Source organism: Pseudonaja textilis, chromosome 3, assembly GCF_049901715.1.
Source record: "Pseudonaja textilis isolate UNSWEBS1 chromosome 3, rPseTex1.2, whole genome shotgun sequence".
NCBI classification, from domain to species: Eukaryota; Metazoa; Chordata; class Lepidosauria; order Squamata; family Elapidae; genus Pseudonaja; species Pseudonaja textilis.
The window spans coordinates 16,987,041-17,007,109 of record NC_141992.1 but is presented as its reverse complement, the minus strand read 5'-3'; the positions used below and the strand labels follow the sequence as shown (position 1 = coordinate 17,007,109).

General features: G+C 40.7%; 1 protein-coding gene across 2 annotated transcripts; it reads left to right on the top strand.

The window, feature by feature from the left end:
- Positions 1–6,557: 6,557 nt before the first annotated feature.
- MIMS2 (mitochondrial inner membrane scaffold 2) lies at positions 6,558–19,633 on the top strand. 2 transcript variants are annotated; one of them, XM_026697469.2, is made up of 3 exons: positions 6,558–7,361; positions 15,928–16,100; positions 18,965–19,633. In XM_026697469.2, exons 1-3 carry the CDS (start codon positions 6,891–6,893, stop codon positions 19,179–19,181), a joined length of 861 nt encoding a protein of 286 aa, XP_026553254.2. In that variant the 5' UTR covers positions 6,558–6,890; the 3' UTR covers positions 19,182–19,633. The 2 variants fall into 2 exon arrangements, with proteins under 2 accessions (XP_026553254.2, XP_026553255.2); XM_026697470.2 differs by having other exon boundaries at positions 6,648–7,277.
- The last annotated feature ends 436 nt before the right edge of the window (positions 19,634–20,069 follow it).

Below are 20,069 nucleotides of genomic sequence, written 5' to 3'. Positions count from 1 at the left end.
TAGTAGAATTACCAGAACACTCTTGACAGAGTGTAGTTTAGGGTGCTAATTAGCATGTCAATGAAAAGGAAAATATGCATCATCTTTTAAAAAAATGAAAAATGATGTCCTAATTTATTCATGGTTCTACAAATATGAAAATAATTATTATGGACAGTAATGGTTCTCATTATTCTGAAAAAAACTGAGACCAGGTAAATTTTATGGTTTATTTATTTTTTAAATGTATAAGAGGGCTAGGACATCTTTTCCACCCTGAACTTTTCAAAGCCTGCTTGCTCTTGGCTGGTTCCACAGCTCTGGCAAAGAAGGAAGTTCTGGCTCACAAAGAATTGGGGCTGTAATAAGAGTTACAGAATACAGATAGCCCTTGAGTTACAAATGCAATGGAAACTGCCCAGGGGTGGGATTCAACCAGTGTTACTACTGGTTCAGTGACTATGTTTTGCTGTGCACCCATGTAAAAAACCTTAAGCTGTGCTGCCCGGACAGCTGAAAAGCACTACATATTGATAAGGAAAATGGCCAGCCAGAGATATCACCATTACCTCCCCACCCCACTAACCAGCTTTCCAGCTCTGTTCTCCAGTGCAGGGCAACAAAAGAAGACCCAGCCGATCAACTGGGACTTGGGAGGCAGAGAATAGATGGGGGCGGGGCCAGGCAGAGGTGGTATTTGCTGGTTCTCTGAACTACTCAAAATTTCTGCTACTTGTTCTCCAGAACTGGTCAGAACCTGCTGAACATCACCTTTGAATGAAACATGTAACAGTGATACCCATTGTCATTGGTACCATGTCCAAGAATTTTACAAAACACATCAAGAAATTGCAGCTTCCTGCAATAATGCCAGCGGAAATGTGCTACTCAGAACATTGTATATTTTAAGAAGGTACTTCGTTGATACCTAGGATGATGGCAGCAACCCATATCAACCATTAGCACCAGTCACTGATATTTGTGATACATTTTTAAATGTTCAGTTGACTGAGTTTCATATTTAATGAATAAAAGAGATGATGAGTGACCATGCACACCACTCACATTTCAACAAAAGCTAAGAGAAACCTCTGTGAAATCATTGTTTCCTATCAATACTGAAGTTGAGCCTGAATAATAGAGCCAGCAAATGTCTCATGGCAATTGCTGCACAGAGCTTCAAAACTGATTGAGGCATGCCCCACAGATTATGCCTTAATGAATATTTACCAGTCAGCTACAACATTTAACACTATGAATTTTAAATTCCATGTTTCCCTCTGGGAATGGTTGCACTAAGCCCATTAAATGCTTTACAAGTCTGAGACAGTCTTTGGACACAAGGCAGCCACATCAAAAACTAAACATAAATTAAATATGAATGGTTTTAGCTGCCTCATTGAAGAGTAAGATATTGCTCTTTGTCGCTTAATGAGGTGCAGTTTTCTTTTCGGTATCTGGTAGAAGTAACCTGAGCATCTTGTTCTGCAAGTATTTCAGCTGTTGAGGAGGTGTGAGACCAAGCTTCTGTGAAATGCTTTTAAAATGTTGTTGTGACATAAAACGTTGGTTTTGTGGGTTGTTGTTAGAAAACGAATTCATTAGGAACCTTGATTATGTATGCCTGCTTGCAGAAAGCAATTTGAAAACCAAGGCTTAAGGCACACACAGAGACCAGCTCAAAATCAGTATAAAATACTGACAACTTTTAGGGACGCGGTGGGTCAGTGGCTAAGATGCTGAGCTTGTCGATCAGAAAGGTCAGCAGTTCAGTGGTTTGAATCCCTGCGCCACATAATGGAGTGAGCTCCCATTATTTGTCCCAGCTTCTGCCAAACATAGCAGTTTGAAACCATGTAAAAAATGCAAATAGAAAAATAGGGACCACTTTGGTGGGAAGATAACAGTATTCCGTGCACCTTTGGCATTTAGTCATGCTGGCCACATGACCATGGAGACGTCTTCGGACAGCACTGGCTCTTCAGCTTTGTAACAGAGATGAGTACCGCCCCCTAGAGCTGAAAATGACTAGCACATATGTGCGAGGGGAACCTTTTCCTTTACCTTACTGACAACTTTGAGAAGATTCCTACAATTATTTTAAAGGGACTCCTTTAAAGCTTTTTACAGGTAGTTTCTAAGCACCTGAGTTGAGTCCACAATTTTGGTCGTAAGTCATGATGGTCATAAAGTGATCACATAACTGTGCCCAATTTTTACAACCTTTTTTTTTTTTGTGCTAGTCATTATGAAGGAAAAGGCAAATTTCCCTAAAAATTTCTGGGACAATTAAAAAATTCCTATGGTCATTAAGCAAATATTGATGTTGTTAAACAAACTCATTGTTTGCTATAGGGCAGGTTTTGCCAGAAAGCAGAAGTAAATGCTTGAAGTTCAGCAAAACGATCATAAATTCTGGTCACGTGATTGTAGATTGCTACAAAAAAACAATAAATGTAGGACAGTTCCCAAGCATCCCAAATGCTGTCACGTGATCGTAGGAAGTCCCAGTCATTGAGAATTAAAATCCAGGTCACAAATAGCCTTTGGGGGGTCTATTATGCAACCGGTTGTAAGTTGAAGAGTACCTGTATTTTGCCTGTGAGAGGCAAGGTATTTATATAATTAGCAACTATTTTCCAAAAACAGTTGCATCAGTCTTAGGACAAATTTAATTTTTTCTTTTTTTCCCTCCATATGATATTTGGCCCTGGTTTGTTTCATCCTTTTTTTGACAAGTTTATATCTCCTAGTAACTCATAAATCATTTTAAGGACTACAGTAACTGGTTCCACACTGCACATTGCTTCAAAGTGAAACATAACCCTATGGCTTAGGTTAGCATAATATGTCAGTCTACTGTAAATGTTATAGCTCTACCCCAGTTTTAACATTTTACCCAATGGATTTCAAATGCCATTAGGGGATATTAAAAGACTGACTACTCAGATCAGCGGTGGGATTCAAAAATGTTTACTACCGGTTCTGTGGATGTGGCGTGGCATGGCGTGGCATAGCATGGCGTGGCTTGGTGGGCGAGGCAGGGGAAGGTTACTGTAAAACCCCCATTCCCTCCCCACCCCACTAACCTGCTTTCCAGCTCCATTCTCCTGTGCAGGGCAACAAAAGAAGACCCAGCCGATCAGTTGGGACTTGGAAGGCAGAGAATAGATGAGGGCAGGGCCAGTCAGAGATGGTATTTGCCGGTTCTCAGAACTACTCAAAATTTCCGCTACCAGTTCTCCAGAACTGATCAGAACCTGCTGAATACCACCTCTGACTCAGATATATCTCAGCTGTAGATGTAACTTATAAATGGCTCAGTTTGTGGCTGGGATAAACATTTGCAGCATTTATCTACGTTATTAAGCATCTGCAACTGTATACACAGCAATGAGATGTCTTTGTTTTATACACATTTGCCAGCAATATTTAAAGCCAAAAGGATCTATGCACTCAGCATGTTTGTTATCACACAAAATGCTCACTTGTTCCAATGCAGTGAGTTTAGATATCCTACAGCCAGGCAAAACTCCATCAACCACTAGTAAATGAAAAAAAAACAAAAAAACGTCACAACTGTAGCTTTTTCATCAATTACATAATGCTCTAAATTTGGAAACTAGGGCATGATTACTGTAGAATCATGTCTATTAATGAGGCACATTAAGTTGGGGGAATATGTATGAATGAGAAGTCTTTTAACAAATAAAATGTAGAGAATGCAAGCAGTGAAACCATCTTTGGAACTCTCCCGTGTTCTTTATAAAGAATCTGGATTTTGAAAGCTAGAATTACACCCAAAGCACAAAGCCTTCATTCAGTGCACTCAACATCCCATTTAATGAATATAAAGCTTCCTTGAAGTCCCTCTTGAGGAAATCTCTGTTCTGGGATGCATTTATACTCTTAATGTGCCAAAAGCATACAGATATCATATGTTTGGCCATATTGGCTGGACAAATGACTGCCCTGATCACTATAACCCTATTATAATCTGAAGCAGTAGGGAAGCCTTGTAGATTAACACATATTTTTTTTAAGTAAAGATGCCTGGTATACAAAACATCTCTAAGAAAGAGTAATCAGAGACCAAACGAGAGTGCAGCATATGTATGTATGTATGTATGTATGTATGTATGTATGTATGTATGTATGTATAACCTGAGTAGAATTACAGGAAGAAGTTCATGATCTCACCACATATAGAAAGATTTCCATGGGTTTTAAGAAGCCCATGTTCTTCAGGCATGCCGAATAAGCATGTCTTTGAATAAGCATATCCAAAAGGTGCTTTTTCAAGAGGCAACTAGACTTTCTTGTTTTTCTTTGAAGGTTTTGCTCAGTGGTGGTATGCTACTGGTTCAGCCCGGTTCAGCCGAGCCGGTAGCAGTGATGAGCAGCAGAGACCAAACCGGTTCTCTCTGCCACTCTGCTGTTGGGCCCACCCACCCGGGCTCCCATATTCAACTTTATCTTCTGCTTTTGAAGCGCAGCTGCTTTGCATTGCACAGAATAGGGCTGCGCGGCCGCTGCTGAAGCGACTGGGAGAGTGCAGGCTTCCAGGAGGTGATTTGCCTGCGCAAAGTGCATGTTTGGCACGTGGGTGCACACAAAGTGTGCGCATGCACACAAAGCTTGCCCACTAAGCAACACCCACCGAACCGGTGGTAAAAGTTTTTGAATCCCCCCACTGGTTTCGCTTCTCATCCAAGAGGCTTCTTCAGCTCAGCTGCAGAAGCTTCTTGGATGAGAAGCAAAACATCTTCAAAGAAAATCAAAGTCCAATTGCCTCTTGAAAAAGCATCTTTGGGACAACAATGACCTAGAGATGACTGAGAATCTCCGTAGACATTAACCACACAGGTAGTTCTGAACTCATGACACAACTGGAACTGCTGTTGTTAAGCAGATAACAGATAATCAGAGTTGGAAGGGACCTTGTAGGTCATCTAGTCCAACCCCCCACCCAAGCGGGAGATCCTACACCATTTCTGACAAATGGCAGTCCAATCTCTTCTTGAAAGTCTCAAGTGATGGTGCTCCCACAACTTCCGAGGGCAACTTCTGTTCCATTGGTTGATTGTTCTCACTGTCAGAAAGTTTCTCCTTATTTCCAGGTTAAATCTCTCCTTGTTCAGCTTCCATCCATTATTCCTTGTCTGGCCTACAGGCACTTTAGAATATAGCTTGACCCCTTCCTCTCTGTGGCAGCCCATCAAATATTGGAAGACTGCTATCATGTCTCCCCTGGTCCTTCTCTTTACTAGACTAGCCAAGCCCAGTTCCTGTAACTGTTCTTCGTATGTTTTAGTCTCCAGTCCCATAATCATTCTGGTTGCTCTTCTCTGTACTTTTTCTGGAGTCTCAACATCAAGCAAGGCAGTGGAGCTCCTTGAAGCTCCAACACATAAGGTCAGCCTTATGATAAAAACCAGAAACTTTATTGAGGTCTTCACCCTCTCCTTGGTCCAAAACATGATAAAGGTAGTCAACTTACAAACATTCATTTGGCAATCATTCATAGTAACAGTACACTTATCTATGTGTATAATTCTGTGTAGAGGGTGTATTCAGCAGGTTCTGACCTGTTCTGGAAAATTGGTAGTGGAAATTTTGAGTAGTTCAGAGAACCAGCAAATACCACCTCTGACTGCCCCGCCCCCATCTATTCTCTGCCTCCTGTGTCCCAGCTGATCAGCTGGGTCTTCTTTTGTTGCCCTGCACAGGAGAACGGAGCTGAAAAGCAGGTTAGTGGGGTGGGGACGGAATGGGATTTTGCAGTAACCTTCCCCTTCCACACCCACCAAGCCACACCCACAGAACGGGTAGTAAAAAAAAAATTGAATCCCACCACTGGGTGTCTTCCCATAGTCTGAAGTCCAGGAAAGGTCTACCCTCCACCCCAGATTGCCCTAGGTTTGGGACTGCCCATAGGAATACAATCCAATCTACAGTGAATTATTTATGTTTTTAATATATAGGGCTAGGAGGGGGAAAGCTTCATGGTCATATTATCTTCACCTGGCCAGATAACTTTCTTTGGCTGCTGGCATTCAAAGAGTTACTATTTTAATTTCTTGTATTGCCACCAAACAATCCAAACTTGATCAGATATTGAAAGGATAGCCACAGGATGGAGTGAGGGCCAGGTAGGTAGGTAGGTAAGTAGGAAGGAAGGGAGGGAGGGAGGGAGGAAGGGCCTTGAAATAAACAGAAATCTGTCAACCATTTCCAATGGTCAGTTGTGGTCAGCATTATCAAATGTCAGATATCACGTAAGAAATGAAACACTATTCCTTGAACTAGTGATTAACTTCTTGGGAATATTTATGGTTTGTGTGTTCATAAAACAGATGAATAGATAGCGAGGAATAATTAGCAGTAAACTTGTCAATTGCTCCGGGGGTTGTGTTGACCCTGGAATTTCTCAGGGTCCCCAAATGCACAAGGCTCTCTCTCCTGAACCGGGACATGATTCACACCCTTTCAGGGGAGGAAAAGAAACACGCTTGTCCCCTTATTATGATCAGCCAGGATTTGCTTATTGGAGTTCGTAATAAATAACGAAGGAGGATGGGCTTCCAAGCTTTGCTATCATCCATTAGCTCCGTTCACCCAGTTCGCCAAGGCAAAAATCGAGCCAACCCCTTTCGGGTAAAGAGCCTAAGGTGAGAACGCGGCCGGCAAGCAGCGGAAAAAGAGCAAGAACCAAGCCAGAAAGCCGGCGTCTCCTTGGTGGTGGATTGCTTTGGGAGGCGAAATCCGTCCGGGAAGCCGCTGGCCCTTTAAGGAGGGAGGGCCGTGGGTGGCTGTTTCCCTTCTCTCTCTCTCGGGGCCGAGGTGCCGCCTTCCTTGCTCCAGAAGCGCCGCGCAGGGAAGGCTGCGCCGGGTCAACACCTCTGGCTGCCATGCGTTGGCTAGGCCAGCCTTGCGCCCTGGCTCCGTTTTTGCCCAGGGGAGCTTTCCTGACGATCGGCGGGCGCGTTGCTTTGAACCAAGCAGCTGGCACTGGCGGGGGCAGCCGAACGGGGGCAGTTGGGGCCGGCGGCGCTGCGCCGGGGTTCCTGCCGGGCCAGGCACAGCTCAACTGGGCAGTGGAGAGTCCGCTTCCCGGCCGAGGGCACCAGAGAAGCGGGCCCCGGCTCCTGCGCCGCCTCTTGCGGGGATCGGGGCTGCTGGTGGGGCACCCCGCCGACTTTGCGCTCCTGGCGGCGGCTGGTGGAAGCGAGCCGCTGCGCCGCCCGTACAGTCAGCTGGAAACGCCGGCGGTGGATCCCAAACGGCTGCGCCCCGAGGTAGGCCAGCGTGCAGCGAAGAGCGACTATGCCGGCGGAGAGGAGAGCCGCGGCGGACCCCGCGGCAACCTCGCACCTCCCAAAGTGGGTGAATGACGGGGCCGCACGTGTGCGTGGGAATGCGCGCTTGGATTGGCAGAAAGGGGTCCCGGCGGTGCATTAGGGCTGGAGATCAGGTGACCCACACTGCTGCCTTCGCCCGGTACGAGTGAAGCGGCCACTTTTTAAGACCGGAGAGTGGTCCGTACGTGGCCTGTGTAGTTCGGGGTTCGGGGTGTCTACCCCGTTGGGGACTTGGACTGACTTCAGTGTCAACAATTGGTTGGCGTGTCTTGTGAGTTCACTCACAACAATTGGTTGGTGTGTCTTGTGATTTCATAATAAGGGATAATAATATATTAATAATGTCCCATTGAAGAAAATTGCCCAGAAGGTGAAACAGGAAGATTTTTTTCTGAGCACCTTCAGAAAATATTGGACAGCAGGTTTCTAAACAACTTTTTTTTTTAAGTTAGTAGATTTGGACGTTTGTAAAACGTGCTTTAGCACTTAACTCCCCTTCTCTTTAATAATATTTAGCAGGTTTGAACTGAAGAATTCTCTGTGTCTCCCTAGTCTGCTCAGCTATCCTTTGGGAGAGGTTTGTCTTGTGTGCATGCTACAGATAAAAGAGTGAGATTAGAGTTGGGGAAGGAGCAGTTGTCACTTATCTGCCTTGAACTCACACTTTACACCAATTTTTATTATCTAGTGCCTGCCAGAAAGAGATAGAATTACAGTTCCATCATCATGTTATGTATTTAGGTTTATAGGCCACAATTATCAGTGTGGGGCCAGGTTCTCGAAATTGCTACACAATAAGACTTTTGTGTTTGTTGGCTTAATTTTTGCAGTCATCTTACAAATATGTATGTTCCAGAAAGAACAACAAATACCTTCTGTCTTACTTTACATACAGCATGTTTAAGCAAGTGGATAAAGATTTAGAAAAGTGATTTGCAGTAACACCATAAGCTACTTTGGTAATAACTTTGATTTGCATTTTGGAAACATGCTGTACCTACCAATCAACCCACTGAATTTATAATTCATTGGATTGGGTAAACACGGAGTAATTCAGAAACCAGGTTAAGAATACTATGGGATGCAACCAGTTTGATTTTTTTTAAGTACCTGCTTTTCTGTTGAAATGATATCCAAGGTGGTTTACAACAGACATAATAAAGCAATCTAGCACCACAGAAACTTGGAGAAAAATGTTTTTATTCAAATAGAGTTTTGGCTTTTTCAGCTAATGCTGAAATCTAAATGGATTTGACAGCATAAAAATTCAATAAAGCAATATTAGAAGACTGGAGTAACTCCTGGGCTTTAATTGTAATTTACTATTTTCGTGTATCTTAATGCCAGCCTTTCTGAGCACTATTTGTTATGAAAAAGTCAGATTCAATTTAATTAATTTAAATCCCTTTATGCATGAGAAGCAATGGAAGAAGCAGAGCTGGTATTTACCTTCTGGAGATATCCAGGGATTGATTGGTTAAATAAAGTTGGTCAGAGATCTATTTTACATGAGAGATGGTTTTTTTAGCTGTTTGGCTTCCCTTGTAAGAAATGTGAACTTATAGAAAGGAACTCGCTTTGCTGAGTCTTTTCCCTTTTCAGGATCTTGGGCCAAGGTTACCATTTTCTTATCCTTTCAGCTCTAGAAAACCACTTCTTGAACCTGAGACCTTGTGTATCCCAACAGAGAGGCAGTACAGTATGCTGTAGTAGCTCAGGCTTAGGATGGAAGAGACTCCATTCTAAACAACTCTCAGCCATTGAAACTCACTGAGCCCAGACACAGGCTAAATTGGAGGAGGAATTGCTGTGCAAGCTACCTTAAGTTCTGGCTCTGAAACAGTGGTGGCAAACCTTTTGGCTTGACATGCCAAAAATTCAGAAAGTGCCCAAATTTGATTCTGCTAGCATGACATGCACACAAAACCTGAACAAAAGAGAAACAATTCTCTACACACACACCCCATCTAAGCCACCCTGAAGAGCAGCATTTGGCGGCAGCAACGAGGCTGGGCCTGTGGTAGAGGCCTAGAATTTGACCTCAGCTTTAGCACCACCACTGCTCTTCCAAAATGGCTGCCTCACACATTCCCCAAGACATGTGAGTCTTGGGGAATGGCGTGATTGCCCCTACAGGCTGGCATTCCCCAGGATCTGCCACACACTGCTTACCTTCAGATAATGTTCTCTCTGTTGACAGGCTCCTGCAGCCTACATGAGGCTGCTCTGGGTCGTACAAGGTCTTGGGAGAATGCTCTCCCATGGCCTCTGTAGCCTCCAAAAACCAGAAAAAAACATGCCCCATTCCTGTGCGACTTCCAGAGCATGTCCATTTTCACGCAGCCTTCAGAGACTCTGAAAATTGTTCAAGAACAATGTCTATGGAGATTCTCAGCCATCCAGGTCATCGTTGTCTCAAAGGTGCTTTTTCATTCCCCACCATCAAGCCAGAGCTGAAGAAGCTGAGAAACGAAATGTCTTTGTGATGACCCAGAGTATATCAGAAATATAACAAATCCCAAAACAGAGTCACTCTCCACCAGGGGCAAGACAGTCTTCAAAGGAAAGCCAGAAAGTCCAGTTGCCTCTTGAAAAAACACCTTTGGGACAGATGTGCAAGAACAAGTCACGCTTTTGAGAAAAATTATTGGGTATTGAGAAATGCTGGCTTGTCATCCAAAGTGTCATATATAGTTTCTCCATCACTGTTCTAGAAAGTATAGGTATTTTCTGCCACTGAATTACAACCTCTTCCCCAAAGCACTGAGCTGCCTTTTGGCTAGCAATGTCACAGGCTATTTGCCTTGCTCTGACCTTTCCTCTTTTGGGCTTGTGTTACACAAGTCACTGATTTAGGACCTTTGAATACCTAAAGGGTGGCCTTGTCTGGAGAACCTTCAGAATCTAATCTGGAAGCAAACAGTAAAAAAATATATATTTCTGCAAAGTTGTTACAATGAGGAATATCTACTTTTGAAAAACATTCACCCCAAAGTAGTAAGCACATCTCCAGCTGGACAATTGTCTTTCTCCTGCCTGATATAATGCAGAAAATTGGAGTCATCTAAGACATTGAGAAAATTCAAGGAGACTAACTCTACCACTATTCTGTCCCCATTCTCAGGGGAAAGGGACATTGGAGAGAATCTAGGTAGCTGCTAAGAGTTTACAGCAGGGGTCTTCAAGCATGACAGCTTTAAGACTGGGAGTTGAAGGTTGGAGACCCCTGCCCTAGATTGCCTGATGAAAAAAACAATCTATTTTGGAAGAGCTCAAGACTGAGCTTTCCTTAGCTTAAAATCACAACTTTTGTATTGGGGTTATGTCATGCAAAAAAAGAAAAAAGAAAATCAAATATATTGAAGAAAATATTAAAGAGGAATCTGGTGATTTAACTTATGGCACATATGTTCCTCTTGGCTTCTAGGTGTTCACTAAGAAAGGATTTTTCGAGATGACCATCGGAGCATTAGTATTTTGTATATCATTATTAACATGCTCTGATGCTAAGGAGTTCTACTCCCCCTCCCCACCTGAAAAGAAATCTGTTCCAAATACAAAACACAATCAGAAGAGTTTCAGTTTCACAGCAGCAACCAGCTTTAGTACAGAAAAGTTGAGCTAAGCCACGCCCACGCTCCTTGCTGTCTCCTTGCTCACACAGCAAATACTGTTTCAGTTCCCATGTTTCAGTTTCCAAACAGCCCTCAACTCTCTCACAAACTGAAAGGACGCTAGCCAGATGAATACTGATGGATGCTGGTAGGCAGAGGCACAATTTTTCCCCCTTATTTCCTCCCCCAAAACTAAACCCGATCACATCCTTTCATAGTGAAGCATAGGTATTGAGCTAGTAGAATGATAAAAGTGCAATTTAGTTCTCATCAGTTGTGCTATTTTACAAATTAGATTACATGAGAGAATTTCTGAGACCAGAAATGCCTCTCAGCAAGTAGTCAATTGACAGATGATTTAAAGGACAATATTGTTCCATATCAAAAATCTACAACTTTTTTTTTTTTTTTTTTTGGAAGTCCAATCTCTACATTTGCTTTTTATTTTAAAGGGAAAGCCTTAAAAGCCTTTTTTTTCCCTTTCCTGGTATTTTTGTTTTTTCATCTACCTTTCTGGTTTATTCTTATGCACTTTTTTCTATTTGAGACCTTTCAATTGGATTAAGGTGTTGAAGAACCTGAAGAATTTTTCCTTTTCCTTTTTTTTTTTCTTAAGTATTTTTCTTTATCTAACTATTGATTGGATTAAGGTATACAAGAACCTGAAGAAATTTTGTCCTCCCTTTTTTTTCTTTTTTTATTATTATTATTGGGCTTCTTTTTTCTACTATTTTTATTTTGAACTATAATTGGCTACTTCACAATTGGATTAAGGTTTAGAAGTTCCTGAAGATTTTGAATTGCTTAAAATGAGTAGGAAATTTACAGCTCCTGGTTCTTCAACTTCTACTTCCTCTCCACCATCTGGAGGACAACGTTCAATACAGACAATGTTAAAGCAAGAAAAAGAACAAGAAAAAGTGACTGCAGATGATTATGCAAGGAATTCAAAATATTCAAGCAAGATCAGAGAATATTGAACAAAGAACAGAGACCATTGAACAAAGAACAGAGAACATTGAACAAAGAACAGAGAACATTGAACAAAGAACAGTGAAAACCAATGAAAAAGTGGAGAACATCCAACAAATGATGTTGAAGTATGATGAGAGATTCCAAAAAAATTGAAGAAGAAGATAAACAAAGAGACAAGAAGATTGGAGATATTGATAATAGATTAACGGTGGTTGAACAAGATAAAAGTGGTATGTTGAGATGGGAGATGGATAGATCAGAATTCTATCTTAGATTCCAAAACGTAGAGGAAGAAAAAGGACAAAACCTAGCTCAGATAATGATAGAAATACTGGCTGAAACTTTGGAAATTGAAGAGAAATATATATATATATAATTATATGTTTTCTGAGGTTCTCGCGGGTATTTATATGTGGATCTTTGGTTGTTCGGGTTTTATATATATAATTTCTTTTTAAGAATATAGTGTGTATTTTAAGAATGTACCAAGCAGAATTCGATTGGAAGTTATGTATTATATTGAATGCTATAATCTTAAAGGTATACATTGAAGCTTAAATAAGAGTTTGAATGGATAAAATTAAAAGATATAAAGGTGTCGTACTCCAATTGGTAACTACAGGGAAAAATTTGTTTAATAAGAAAAGATAATATGAAATTGAAATGGGACAGACAAAAGTATAAATATGATTTGATTGAGATGAGATAATTAAAATAAAGTTGAGAAAATTAAAAGAGGGGGAAAACTATGTAGAAAATATAAAACGGTAATAAGATATGGAATAGAATATAAAAATGAGCATGAAATTGAGTTTGGTGTCTGTATGAAGAAGTGATAACCTGGGACCATGCTATTTTCAAAAAATATGTTTTATTTGTATTTTGTTTTTTTGAAAACCCAAATAAAACTTTCAAAAAAAAAGGAATAAAAAGGATGTTCAGAGGTCTATGACACTGTGCCTGAACATGGGATAATAGCAAAATAACAGCTATTTTGGTGTAGTGGTTAAGGTGCTGGTCTAGAAACCAGGAGTTCTAGTCCTGCTTTAGGCATAAAAGCTAGTTGGGTGACTTTGGGTCAGTCACTGTCTCTCAGTCCAACCCACCTCACAGGGTTGTTGTGGGGAAAAAAGAGGAGGAAGAAGCATTAGATATGTTCACCGCCTTGAGTTACAAATAAAGTAATAAAGGTGTGATAAAAATCTAACAAATAAAATAAAATGCACTAAAGTTAAATTTACAATCTGTTGTGATGTGGAAAATGAGTCAGTGATCCTATGCTGATCTTAATTAGAAACACACTAGTGTAACTGTTTATGTTACTATTTCCTGCAGCACAACAGGGAATTTTCTTGTCAAATATCAAGAAAAGTCCACATTCAATTGCTTTCTGTATACCAAAGCTTTCTGATGGTCTCAGGTTATCCGTGTCTGCAGCCACTTAGGTAGCACAGAGGGGGACCTATCTTTATGCATCATTAAAAGAGAGTTATGCCTATCACTTCTTCTGCTTAGCTGACTTCTTTTATGGATTGTAAGTTGTGCCAATCAGGCAGGTCTAACAGCTTTTTCCAATTCACTGCCCTCCATATATGTGAGGCTTTAATTTTCACATTTCCAGTCAGTGTGATGCTTGGCTGCTGTAGCTGGGAAATTTGTGAAGCTTCAGTTGTGATGGAAGATAAGAAAGACTGAGGTGTATATTACTGTGCAACCATTTTTTAAATAAATGATTATAATTTTAAAAGGTCCATGCAACCCCTGAACATCACGTTTTATAGCATATGAATATCAGGATTTTAAAAATACTTTAAAATACAGTATTAAAATAAGTAATGCAAAACAATAGTTTTCAAACCTGCTGTGTAACACATTTGAAATATTTCTTTAAAACGTATTTCCTTACTATCCATGATAATGGCTCAAATCTCTCTAAGCTTTTTTTTAAAAAAATTGAAATCTTTGGAGGAACTATTGGAGGACGATAATCGCCAGGTCTGCTAGATTTCCTGTTTTCCCAGATTCCTCTTTGCTCTTCCATGCTTCTCCCATTTCTTAAAACACACACACACAATATTTACTATTGAGTCCATTTAATTGACTTTGCAAAGTAGGCATCACCTTTGGAGGAATTTATTCAAATCTGCAGGCTCCCAGAGTACTTGACTCAGTGTTAATGTTAAAACAGCAGCTTGGGTGATTTGCAAACTTCTCATTTAAAAGCTGGGATGAATGCTACCTTTGCTGTCTCTCTGACCCCAGCGAGCTGTTGTAAAATCCATGTAACGTATTATTTCTTCAGCCGGCCTAGCAAAGTGTTGTCAGCAAGCAATCGCCAACCATTTCCTTTCCGCAATCTGCCATGTTTTGTTACGAGCCTACAATACCGCATTACGCAGCAGGAGCAGGAAAGCAAAAGCTTTGTTCCCAGATGAGTTATTTTACATCAGCATCCTCTAAGTGGTGAAAAGCATTATTGTACACATTGCCTGCAACAGTACTGAAATCCCTTTCTTCTCCCAGGATTTGCAGAATCTTCGGGGGGCGGGGGGGGAGAAACACTGTTTTGATCTAGACCTAAGACTTGAGACTTCTTAGCTGCCTACTTGCAATCAGCTCTTGAATAATCAGGAAAGAAGCCTGGAATCCTGCATTCTAATATTCCACTATTTTGGTGCTTTACATGTACATGCAGAGGAAATACATTTACAAAGGTATATACAGTACACACACATATATAGTTAGTCCTCAGCAACAGTTTAATGACAACAGCACTGAAAAAAGTGACTTATGATTGCTTTTCACACTGACGACTGTTGCAGCATTCCCATGGTTATGTGATCAAAATTTAGATGCTTGGTCCCTGACCCATATTTATGATGTCTGCAGAGTCCCAGGGTCATGTAATCAACTTTTGCGACATTCCAACAAGCAAAGTCAATGGGGAAACTAGATTCACTTAATAACCAGGTTTAGAATAGAATAGAATAGAATAAGAATAAGAATAAGAATAGAATTCTTTATTGGCCAAGTGTGACTGGACACACAAGGAAATTGTCTTGGTGCAAATGCTCTCAGTATACATAGAAAGAAAAGATACATTTGCCAAGAGTCAAGAATCCTAAGGTACATCAGTTAATGATAGTCATAGGGTACAATAAGCAATCAAATCATACTAGGAAACAGTCTATATAAATCGTAAGGATACAAGCGACAAAGTTACAGTCATACAGTCACAAGTGGGAGGGGATGGGTGCTAAGGAGTGGTGAGAAGTTTAATAGTAATAGTAGTGCAGAATTTGTAAATAGTTGGACAGTGTTGAGGAAATTGTTTAGCAAAGTGTTGGCGTTCAGGAAAAAACTGTTCTTGTGTCTAGTTCTGGTGTGCAGTGCTCTATAGTGTTTTGAGGGTAGGAGTTGAAACAGTTTATGTCCATTTATGTTATGTAATTTAACAATTGCAAATGATTCACTTAACAGCTTTGGCCAGAAAAGGCATAAAATGGAGCAAAACTCACTTAACAATGTTTCACTTAGCAACATAAATTTTGGGCTTAATTGTGATCGTAAGTCGAGGACTTCCTGCAGAAGCCAACCTTTTGTAAGATAAAGATGAAGTTACAGATGAGTTACAAAATCATAAAAATAGAATAAAACAAGTTAACTTCAAGTCAACACAAAAATTAATTAAACTGGTGGTCAATGAGTTTGGGAAATGAGGAACACCAACAACCCATTAAAGTCTTCAATTGGAGTAGGCATAAAGTATTCCTTTCTATGACCTTAAATCTCTATTTGTATCCTTTCACAGCAATCTTTCTGAAGGTCACTGTTCCCCAATTGATGGAATTGTTTGAATAAACTGCACCATAAATTACAGGATCCAAATGATGAAATAAACATGTTCTAAAATAAGTGTTACTCTAGAAACAAAATGGCTTATTTGCATGGTAATAACAATCAGCCTTCTCTCTCTCTTACTTACCCCCAATATTCAGACTACAGGTACATCTCCAGAAAATCGCACAGATCCCAACCAGGAAAATGGGAAGAAACCAAATAAATCTCATCAGTTAAAGAAAATTTTTAAGGAATACGGAGCTGTTGGAGTAACATTTCATATTGGGATTTCTTTGGTATCTCTGGGAATGTTTTATCTGGTTGTGTCAAGGTAAGCACTATTATTGTTGCTGTTATGGGTGCATTAGAAGTTTGACCACTATACTGTAAATCAGATTTGCATGTTCTCCCTTTCTGATCTTCCCGCATTTACAAAATGAAAATGAGAAGTCTTTCTTTTTTTCATTTAAAAACTGCTAAGCTGAATTTATCATCAGTATACAGGTCATCCTCAACTTATGACCACAACTGAGTCCGAAATTTCTGTTGTTAAGCAAGATATTTGTTAAGTGAGTTTTGCCTCATCTTACATTTCTTGCCACAGTTGTTAAGCGAATCACTGCAGCTGATAAGTTAGTAACCCAGTTGTTAAGTGAATCTGGCTTCCCCATTGACTTCGCTTATCAGAAGGTCACAAAAAGGATCACATGACCTTGGAACACAGCAATGGTCATAAATATGAACCAGTTGTCAAACATCTGAATTTTGATCACATGGCCATGGGGATGCTACAAAAGTTATAACTGTGAAAAAAGGGTCAGTTATTTAGGCCTGCTGGAATTTGGGCAGCTCCAAATTACTTTGCCAGGGACGCAGTGGCTCAGTGGCTAAGATGCTGAGCTTGTCAATCAGAAAGGTCGGCAGTTTGGCGGTTCGAATCCCTAGCACTGCATAATGGAGTGAGCTCCCATTACTTGTCCCAGCTTCTGCCAACCTAGCAGTTCAAAAGCATGTAAAAATGCAAGTAGCAAAATAGGGACCACTTTGGCGGGAAGGTAACAATGTTCCGTGCGCCTTCGGCATTTAGTCATACCGGCCACATGACCACAGAGACGTCTTTGGACAGCGCTGACTCTTCGGCTTTGTAATGGAGATGAACACCACCTCCTAGAGCCAGAAACAATTAGCATGTATGTGCGAGGGGAACCTTTACATTTATCTAAATTACTTTAGGCTATTGAGAATCCCATTTTCTCTTCCATCCCTGACTGCTACCAGATTGGATAGCCGTTGTAGGGCCTAAAGCACAAGCTAGAACCACCCAATTTGGAGGTCTTTTAACCCAAGCCAGTTTTGTCCATCCAGGAATCCCTTTATGGTAGCTCATACCAAAATCATTCAACTTATGCCTTTGGCAAGGACCATTGAAGTTGGGTAGCTAATAAATTCAAGTTACTAATGATAATAAAGACTGCAAACACAATACTTACCTCTGCAGCCCTTGCCTAGTTTGATAGGTGACTCACAAGAGGCTCTAGAGAGGAGTATTTTCCAATCTCAGAAACTTTAAGATGTGTGGACTACAATTCCCAGAATGCCCCAGTTGCGAATATTGAGAAACACTTCTAGATAGACTGAGTGGCTATGTCAGCTCTTTGAAACATGGTACAACCCTACTCCACAGCACCAGTTTTCTTCTCATTCAAGTTATTTAACAAACCAGGACATCAAATTCCACAATTCAATCACAGATAGAGCAGACTTATTTCTCCTATTTTCCCCAAGTAGGTACATGAAAATAAAGGCAAGGCTCACTCTGGCTTTTTCTAATGTCATCTGATCTATGGAATAGGCTTCTCCAGGCCTGAGGGATACACTAAATACTTTGTTTTCTCCAATATCTACAAAGTGTTTCAGATTGGATGAACTTGAACAGGAACACAGCCAAGATTTCCTTTACAACCACAATTGGGACTGGAATTATTTGTTGCTAAGCAAGGTGGTTGTACAGAGTCATGCCTGATTTTATGATCTCTTTTGCCATGGTTGTTAGAATTACTGCCGTTGAGTGAATCAGAGTCATTAAGTGAATCCATTGACTTTGCTGGTCGAAGCCAGCCAGGAAGGTCGTAAATGGTGATCACATGATCCCAGAATGCTGCTATCTTTGTAAACATGTGCCCAGTTGCCAAGTATCCAAATTTTAATTATAGGACCGTGGGTTGCAGTCATAAGTACCACTTGTAAGTCACTTTTCAAATTTCATTGTAAACTTTGAACAATCACCAAGCAAATGGTTGTTGAATAGTGCCTGTACAACAGGGGTCACCAACCTTTTGGACCTCAGGGACCATCAAACTCATAATTTTAGATTCCAGGGACCACTATCAGGTTCTGTGAGTGTGGCCTAATTTGTGGGTGTGGTTTGCTGTTCATGTGACTGGCTGGGCATGGCTTGTTATGTAAATATTATAAATATTGAATTTTTTATTTAAAAAAGAGCAACTTTTACCCAAAATCAGGCAAAACAGGCAGATTGAGTTGCTCACAGAATAATAGATTCATTCAGAGATCTATCTGCTAGCTCAATGAAATAAAATTTGCTTGCAAGAAAACTAATAAAATTAACTCACAACACACCATGCATGTAAATATTGATTTTTTTAATAAAAAAGAGCAATTTTTACCCAAAATCAGGCAAAGCAGGCAGATTGAGTTGCTCACAGAATCATTCAGTGATCTATCTATCTGCCATCGGCTAGCTCAGTCTCTCAAATTTGCTTGCCGTGAGTCTGCACTGAATTTGCTTGCAAGCAAACCTTCAGTCCTAAGGGAAGTTCCGCTATGCTGAGCCAAAGATCTAAAGACTAGCTAGAAAGCAAGAAATCCAACCATTTCCTGCTTTCTAGCTAATCTAAATCTCCCGGCACAGCAGAACAGATGATGGTCGGAAAAAGGAAAAATAGCAACTTAGCAGACAAGTTTGCCGGGTAAGGAATGAGTGGGCGGGGGAAGGTTCCCGTGGTCCATGTGGTCTGAATAGCCTTGTGTTTCTGCACAGCCTGGATTAATTGCTTTGTGGGGGTGCTCTGGGGGTGAAATTTCTCTGCAGCCCACCAAAATTTTCTCATGGCCCACCTGTGGCACTTTCATGCTATTAATATATTGTCTGTTTCTCCCTCTTCTCCCTTTTAGCGGAGTGGACATGACCACTATTCTCTTCAAGCTGGGTTTTGATGAAGCCCTTGTGCGATCCAAACTAGCCGCTGGAACAAGCACTTTTGTATTGGCCTATGCTATTCACAAACTGTTTGCTCCTGTCCGGATCAGCATCACCGTAGTCTCAGTGCCCTTTCTTGTTCGCTATTTTCGGAAGATAGGAATTTTCAAGCCTCCAGCTCCAAACCCATGAAATTATTCCCTGGAATTAAAAAAGGATACTACATCGTTTCTTCTTAGAAACATTCGATAGCTAATGCACTCTGGCTTTTCTGTTTGCAATCCTCCCGATCTTTTTTCAAAAGAATGGGAATGTGCTTTGTCTTAAATCAGTAACTACTTCGAAAAGACTATGTTGCTCAGCTACATTGCTTGCTTACTGAGGCGCTGAAAAATTATGGATTGAGTACGCTGATAAACATGTCAGATCACACCACTAGAGCCTGTTATCTGTATGGAGCAGGAAGACTTTTTAAACAATGGGCCTATTCAGAATTGTCCCATGGTGGAGGTTCAAGTTGAGGACTAGAAACACTTCCTAAGAACCATTTGACAATGAAACCAATTTCAGGTTTCCTTTTTCTGGGATGCTTTCAAGCATATTTTGATTTCTGAACTGAATAAAGCTGTAAACTGTAGACTAAATGTCCTTTCAGTTCTGATTCTAAGCCTTCTACAAACTCATTTTAAATCAGTTGATTGAGTTTAGGATGCAGATTAGGCATTATACCACTAAATTTTGTTTCCTTTCACATATAGGGATTTTGTAAATAAGTTAAAGCAAATTTAAACGAGACTAGAAACAAATATGTAAGTATGGTACTCAATCCTAAGGAGTTATATTTCTTGTATTTCAAAAGATAGCATTGTGGTAACTAGTTTTTAGATGACATGAGCTAAAGGTAGCCCTTGACTTACCACCATAATTGAGCCCGCGATTTTGGTTATAAGTTGAGATTGTTCTAAAGCAGGTTATCACGTAACCCAACTTGATTTTTCAACCTTTTTTTACAGGCACCATTGAGCAAATGCTGCAGATGTTAAATGAACCCATTGTTTTGGGGGGGGTTTTCCCCCTGGA

Coding starts and splice junctions, on each gene's coding strand:
- MIMS2 (XM_026697469.2), top strand. CDS start 6,891: ATGCGTTGGCTAGGCCAGCCTTGCGCCCTGGCTCCGTTTTTGCCCAGG. Junction 7,362..15,927: donor GCAACCTCGCACCTCCCAAA/GTGGGTGAATGA, acceptor CCCAATATTCAG/ACTACAGGTACATCTCCAGA. Junction 16,101..18,964: donor TTTTATCTGGTTGTGTCAAG/GTAAGCACTATT, acceptor TCTCCCTTTTAG/CGGAGTGGACATGACCACTA.